The 7,500-nt window shown below is 40.8% G+C and overlaps 1 protein-coding gene across 1 annotated transcript in view; it reads right to left on the bottom strand.

The window, feature by feature from the left end:
• Nucleotides 1-5,039: 5,039 nt before the first annotated feature.
• LOC122252116 (uncharacterized) overlaps nt 5,040-7,500 on the bottom strand; it is a 2,992-nt gene continuing 531 nt past the window's right edge. The window contains exons 2-3 of the mRNA XM_086553201.1: nt 6,915-7,332; nt 5,040-6,468 (exon numbers count right to left, since the gene is read on the bottom strand). Coding sequence (XP_086409327.1) covers nt 5,494-6,468; nt 6,915-7,322 — 1,383 coding nt within the window. The 5' untranslated portion in view covers nt 7,323-7,332 and the 3' untranslated portion in view covers nt 5,040-5,493. The remainder of the gene's footprint in view (nt 6,469-6,914; nt 7,333-7,500) is intronic.

Raw genomic sequence — 7,500 nt, 5'->3', positions numbered from 1 at the left:
AGTACAAACATTACCATGTACAAGATCTTTGCCAATTACATAATCTAACCTGCCACCTGCCAAATGAGTCTGTTTATCTGTGTCATATACAGTCATCGATCTTCTATTGACGAAATGTTTAAATTCCTCCCCATTGCTGTTACTCTGGTGATCACCAAATTGTGTGTGTCTAGCATTGAAATCTCCCATACATAATGTTTCCTCCAGTATCCCAACTAAGGGACCCCTTTGAGACCTCGGCCTTCGCCGGGTAAACCGCAGGGTTCGCCTTCGGAAACAAACGGTGTTATCCTAACGCCGAAAGTGGTGGTAAAGGACAGGGGGGGACAGGTGTGTGCCTACAAGGATCTCTTGTAGCACCGAGGTGCTTGGCTCGAGAGAGCCGAGTGTCAAAACCCTTACTCTGAAGGGATCTCTTTTTAGTATGCCAACTCCTTCAAGATGTCAACTCCTTGGCATAAGTGGTGCCCACTTGGGATTAGGTCAGGTAATCCAGGTAATTCTTCTTCTTCTTGCTATAAGTGTAGCAATGTAGATTATAACTCTTCCTTCAAAGAGTTCTTGTAGATTCTTCTTCTTCTTCCTTGGAGGCTTCTAGATAGCTTCAGCTGGAGCAGGTAAGCTGGAGCAGGTGCTGTTATCTCAGGTGAGGTCGAGTGGTGACTGATGTCTTGAGTGACTGATCAGTAATCCTTCCTGATCTGAGTTGAGTGAGTCTTGAGTCTGAGTGAATCGGGGTGCAAGTTTCTTCTGAAATTTGCCCTCTAGACTCTATCTGGGGCAGCATTTGCCAGACCTGAATGAGACTAAGTGGTGTTGAGTTACGTTTCATGGTTGAGACTCCCCCCAACCGTTACCAATCCAATTTGACCGCCAATGAGAATATCAATATAGGTCTGTACAACAATACAGTACAATACAATAAGGAAAGTGGAGAATGTAGATTCTCGAAAGAAGAAGAAGCGGACGAAGAACTAAGATGGCAGCTAGCTACCTAAAAAGAAATACTAGGAGAAGATAATAACAGGTGGGGGGCGTAACCCCTTGCTGGTCATCAATTGTTCGTCTTAGTTAATTTTGCTTTTAGGACCTATTCATCGTGTTTTTGTCGGTTGGCAAGACCCGCCGTGGTGGAGGTGGGGGACCACTAGGGTGTAACGGTCTGGCGCAGGTAATTTATAAATAGTATTGATCTTTTTTGTACATAGTTTTTCTATGTATATAAATAGAATAAAATTTCAAATGCCCATGTTTAACCTTCACTTTTTTTTTTTTTTTCCCACAAGTAGAGTAGCATTTAAGATGCCCATGTTTTACCTTCACCTTTTACCTTTCCTTTCCTTTTTTTTTTTTGTTTTTTCTCTCTCTCTCTTATGTGTGCCTCAGCACTTACGCAGATATTGACATATTTGTGCCGTCATACCTAAATATGTACACATATACATATGTGCGCATATGTATCTTGAACATATACCCACGATTACATATATATTTTTTTTATATGTATTGACATTTTTAATTATAACTGAGGTTTCACCTTCACCTTTTTTTTTCTTTTTTTTTTTTAACCACATGTGCACACATATGTGCCCGTGTTCACATATTCCGTGTATTGATAGCTTTTTATTTCCTTTATTTCCAGGTCTTCTTCGGGGGATGAGTTTCGGGAGGAGGTCATCCCAGCTAGCATCTCCTTGAGTTTTCAGGTAAGTTTGTGTTTAAGTTCGTTTGTTGTGCAACCTCATATAGGTCTGGAAAAGGAAACTAGAACTCCCACCGAAGTGGAAGGGGACAGTTAAGTTAGACGAAGAGTTGAGGTGAAGAAAAACAGTCAGGAAAATGAAGGAAAGTCGTAGTTAAAGTAGTGGGAGGACGAAACTCCCTGTCTGACTTTTTAAGTTATTGAAGTGTCATGTCCACTCAAAACCTTCCGGGAGGCCTGCCGGGTCGGAAGGGGAAAAGTCTTGTTGATTGTTGATTGATTGATTCTTCTTCTTATCTGTGGGGGTGAGTAAGTTGAAGAGGGTTGGGAGGAAGGGGTCTGGAACTTGGGTTGGGATGAGGGATAAGGATTCTTTATTATTTATTATTAGTTAGTTAAATTGAATTAGTAAAAACCAAAAAAAATTTTATTATTTTTTTTTTTTTTTTGAAGCGTGATAAAGCGGAAGAGGAAGTGGTGAAAGGAGCTGGAGAGATAGTGAAAAGAAACTTGGGAGGAGATACAGTGAGAGTTAGAAAGTTAAGTAGAGTGAAGAGAGTATTAGCTTTTTATTGGAGTTGGTCTTGAGGAGAAGGAAGTTGAAGTGAATAATGGAAGTGTGTAAAGTGAAGAGGAAGTGATGAAGGGAGCTGGAGGGATAGTGGAAATGAAATTTGCGAGGAGATAAAGTGATAGAAGGAAAGCTGAGAAAGGTGGAGAAAGGAGAAAAGATAAGTTGTAAGACCAGGAGAAAGAAGTCAGAGAATAGCTTGCATGTGCGCCCTTAGTAGCTGAACAAAGCCCCGGGTCAACCCCTCGGGAGGCAGCCAGAAACCAGAACACCTAGCAGGCTATTTTTTAAGGATTATTATTTTTTTTTCTTTTTTTTCTTTTTTTTCTTTTTTTTTAACATTCTTCAGCTCTGCCCACGCTGCACTTCGCCGACCTCGCACGTCACCTCTCACTGCTATGCATGATGTGCCGTGCTTGACGTTGAAGTGGAGCCCTGTGGGTTAGCTTGTAGTCTGGATTAAAAGGTGTTTAAAAAAACTTCATTCTTGAGCTTAAACGTGCAGGTCCTCTTGAGATTTACTTCTTCTTTCTTTTCTTCTTTTGTGTTCTCCTCTTCATGGTTGCCTCCTTACTTGATCATCGGTCTCCTGTACCTGATGCCGTGAATATGGCCTCAACTTCTTCAATGCCATTGATTCTGCTGAGGCTTTTGGGCCACCAGGCATGTGTGCCTTCTGGACGAACGTTGAGGCGATTGTAGAGCTCCTCATCCTCATCTTGGATTCTTGTCCATCTTCTTCTTGCTTGATGGTGGAGTCTCTTGTTGATCGCCTCGATCCTTAGTCTTTCATGGATCTCTCGTGCAGTGACTACTTCAGGAAAGCGAATATTCAGAATCCATTTGCCTGCCTGGTTCTGAATAGTCTGTAGCTTCATCATCTGCCTTCTGGAAATGGTGTGAGTAGGCACTGGCGGGTATTCCATGATGGGCCGCACTAGGGCTTTATAAATGTAGAGCTTGGTTTCAGTACTCAGTGTCTGGAACCTTCTGATCTTGTTCAGCTGATGTTTAGCTTTGGTTGCTCTTTCATTTATGTGAGGGACAATTCCTCTTCTGCTAATTGTTAGCCCTAGTATCTTTCCTTTGTCACAGTAGTCCACTGCTTCCTCGTCCACTATCAGATCTGCTGTCTTGAACTTGGCCACAGGAATGACTTGGAATTTTCTCATGTTGGTTGAGATCTTCCACTGTCTTTCGTATCGATTGATGGTCTCTATGGCTCTGGCAGTTCTGAGTGCCATCATCTCGATCGATCTCCCTTCGTACTTGATTATCTGAGTGATGTCGTCGGCATACATATAGTGGTTGCTGCCATGTGATGGTTCAGGCAGGTCTGCTGTATAGATTGTGAACAGTGTCGGTGAGAGGCAGCTTCCCTGTGGAACTCCACTCATGTGTTGCCGACGACTATTCTTGCGCTTCGACTTTCAACAAAGTCACACAATAGCTTCGTCAAGGACGTCGGGAGGTTCAGCCTGATGATCTTAAGTTTCAGGCCTGTGTGCCAAACTTTGTCGAAGGCTTTGGCCACATCTCTCAGAACCACATTGACTTGGTTCCTTTCGCTCATGGCATTGGCGATTTCTTCATATATGATTGCAATGGCTGTTGATGTTCCTCTGCCTGGTCTGAAGCCATGTTGCCTGGGATTTTGCAGATCGTTAATCTCCAGGTGATTTCGCAATCTTATGTTCAATATCTTTTCAAAGACTTTGCCTGGGACTTCCAGCAGAGATATTGGTCTGTAATTCTCCACTTTTCTTGGATTTTTCCCGGCTTTTGGAATCATCCTGACTCTTGCTTCCTTGAAGTGGTCAGGGAAGTAGCCAGCAGTGAGAGAGGCATTATATATGTTTGCCAGTCTCAGCAACATCTTGTTTGGAAGATTCTGCAGGATTGTTTTGTTGATCCTGCTTTTGCCTGGAGCAGTTCTATTCTTGAAACTCTGAATAGTTCTTTTGACATCTGTGGGGTTGATCTTGGTCATTAGTGGATCTGTGGGATCCAGTCTAGTGAAGTCAGAAGCAGCTTCTGGATATAGGAGGTGGATGTGCCTTCCTATTTCCTCTATGATGGTCTCCTCGAAATCACTGTCAAACTTTTCTTCTTCTTCTTCAGTAATTCGGAAACAATTTCTCCAGGAATTTCTGAACAGGATTTCTTGTTCTTCTTCTTCATGAATCTTCTCATCCTGTTCGTTGAGGAGGTAGCTACTTCTGCTTTTTTAGAGAAATATCATTTTGTTTGTTGCTTTCATTGTCTACTATCTCCTTGTAGCAGACGGCGATCACACCCCGACACATCACCACATTGGTCAATTGGAGACAACCGCCAGCCAATAAGAGCGCAGGTCAAACGGCAGGTCGAGTGGGTAAACACGATGCTCGAGGTTAAAAGATGGGGAGGTCACCAAAAATAACCAGTGGACTCCTGACCTCACGCCGTAACGCCGCCACGCGAAACAACCACGACAACCTGCCGTACCGACATATATCCAGTGCTTAACAATAAACTAGAAAAACATGATAGACTTTCAGTTACGAACCGACATCCTTGAGGCGACGATGAACTTCCTGTCGGACTGGCTGCCTTTGGCCCCATCAGGGACGAGTCCTATGGATCTGACATCAACAATAACATAAATAAATAAATATAACATAAATAATAAATAAATGAATATAACATGAATAATAAATAAATAAATAAATATAACATAAATAATAAATAAATAAATAACATAAATAAATAAATTAGTCGAGATGTTTGAGGAATTTAATTACTGAATAGCAAACACATGTTATGTGGTAGGGCATATTTAGTGATTGTATGTTTAGCTATAAGTGAAGGGAAGAGAAGTCTCGTGTCTGGTATCAGAATTTTTCTATTATACAAATCCTCAATTCATGTTCAAGTTCATGTATTATGGTGTTCTATAATAAGTTGCATATGAGGTTTTAAAGAATTGTTAAGCTTAGATTTTATATTTTTTCTTAAAGGTGCAATGTAAAAAAGGTTGCTTGCCTCATGTCTCTCACCAGCTCCCTACCAATTTGCCCTACAGCTTTATGCATTCTCTGGTCAAGAGGTTCTTCACAAATCTCTAGTCGAGGCAACATTCTGATATCAAGTTTTAAGCATTATCACCAAGGGAAAAACATAACCTATTTGGATAACTATTTATTAGCAATGGCAATGAATGCGCTGCTTAAGCCAAAAGTCACTTCCTTTCTGAGTGAATCCATTGGTATCTACATGGCTTGTAAAAGGTTTGTCTTGCATGTACTCTCATATGAGTAATTAGATTTTGTTTCCATGAAAAAGCCTTATCGCAAACTTCACAGCTATATGGCTTCTCCTTTGTATGTACTCTCATGTGACTAACTAGATCTTGTTTCCGTGAAAAAGTCTTTTTGCAAACTTCACAGCTATACGGCTTCTCCTTTGTATGTATTCTCATGTGCGTTACCAGATTTCGTTTCAATGAAAAAGCCTTTTCGCAAACTTCACAGCTATATGGCTTCTCCTTTGTATGTATTCTAATGTGAGTTACTAGACTATGTTTATGGGAGAAAGCCTTTTCACAAACTTCACAGCTATACGGCTTCTCCTTTGTATGTATTCTCATGTGCGTTACTAGATTTCGTTTCAATGAAAAAGCCTTTTCGCAAACTTCACAGCTATATGGCTTCTCCTTTGTATGTATTCTAATGTGATTTACTAGACTATGTTTATGGGAGAAAGCCTTTTCACAAACTTCACAGCTATACGGCTTCTCCTTTGTATGTATTCTCATGTGCGTTACCAGATTTCGTTTCAATGAAAAAGCCTTTTCGGAAACTTCACAGCTATATGGCTTTTCCTTTGTATGTATTCTAATGTGAGTTACTAGACTATGTTTATGGGAGAAAGCCTTTTCACAAACTTCACAGCTATACGGCTTCTCCTTTGTATGTATTCTCATGTGCGTTACCAGATTTCGTTTCAATGAAAAAGCCTTTTCAGAAACTTCACAGCTATATGGCTTCTCCTTTGTATGTATTCTAATGTGAGTTACTAGACTATGTTTATGGGAGAAAGCCTTTTCACAAACTTCACAGCTATACGGCTTCTCCTTTGTATGTATTCTCATGTGCGTTACCAGATTTCGTTTCAATGAAAAAGCCTTTTCGCAAACTTCACAGCTATATGGCTTCTCCTTTGTATGTATTCGTTTCAATGAAAAAGCCTTTTCACAAACTTCACAGCTATACGGCTTCTCCTTTGTATGTATTCTCATGTGCGTTACTAGATTTCGTTTCAATGAAAAGGCCTTTTCGCAAACTTCACAGCTATATGGCTTCTCCTTTGTATGTATTCTAATGTGATTTACTAGACTATGTTTATGGGAGAAAGCCTTTTCACAAACTTCACAGCTATACGGCTTCTCCTTTGTATGTATTCTCATGTGCGTTACCAGATTTCGTTTCAATGAAAAAGCCTTTTCACAAACTTCACAGCTATATGGCTTTTCCTTTGTATGTATTCTAATGTGAGTTACTAGAGTATGTTTATGGGAGAAAGCCTTTTCACAACCTCACAGCTATACGGCTTCTCCTTTGTATGTACTCTCATGTGAATCGTGAGTTTGCTCTTACAAACTTCACAAACAATACCTTTCCTTTCCTCATCGCTTTTTCTATGTAGAAGCTCTTCATTGCCTTCGCTGTGCGCCGCCTGATCCTCACCTGATGACCCCTTGGGCCCAAAATCCTCAGCCACGAATGGAGCTGCTGGCAATTCGTCATTGGAATCTTCAATCACATTACTTGAGTCTCTTTCAAAATCTTCCTGTTTGAGATCTTTATAGAAGGGAAATCCATGCTCTATTGCTGCCTTGCTCACTTCATCCCTCGCTTCATCTGCGTAATCAAGGCTTTCTTCCTTAATTTCCACACACGTCTCTTCGGTGACACCTTCGCTGGCCTCTTCCTTGATTGCGACCCCTGCGCCGTAGATTTCCCCGTCCCTGAGTGGGGCCAAAGGCAGCCAGTCCGACAGGAAGCTCATCGTCGGACTTCTGAAGATAATATACAACAACAAAAGTAATATGATTGATAATATTACTCCATGAAGTTCTTAGGAACATTTTATCTTTAATGCTAAATATTTGTGCTAAAAATGTTGGTAATAACAAAAACCACAGATGATATTAATGCCACGAAAAAAATGAATACATATTCATGCA

This window comes from Penaeus japonicus, unplaced genomic scaffold, assembly GCF_977035675.1.
Source record: "Penaeus japonicus unplaced genomic scaffold, GWHDUDI00000001_assembly GWHDUDI00000028, whole genome shotgun sequence".
Classification (NCBI taxonomy): domain Eukaryota; kingdom Metazoa; phylum Arthropoda; class Malacostraca; order Decapoda; family Penaeidae; genus Penaeus; species Penaeus japonicus.
This window is presented reverse-complemented; position numbering and strand designations above follow the sequence as displayed.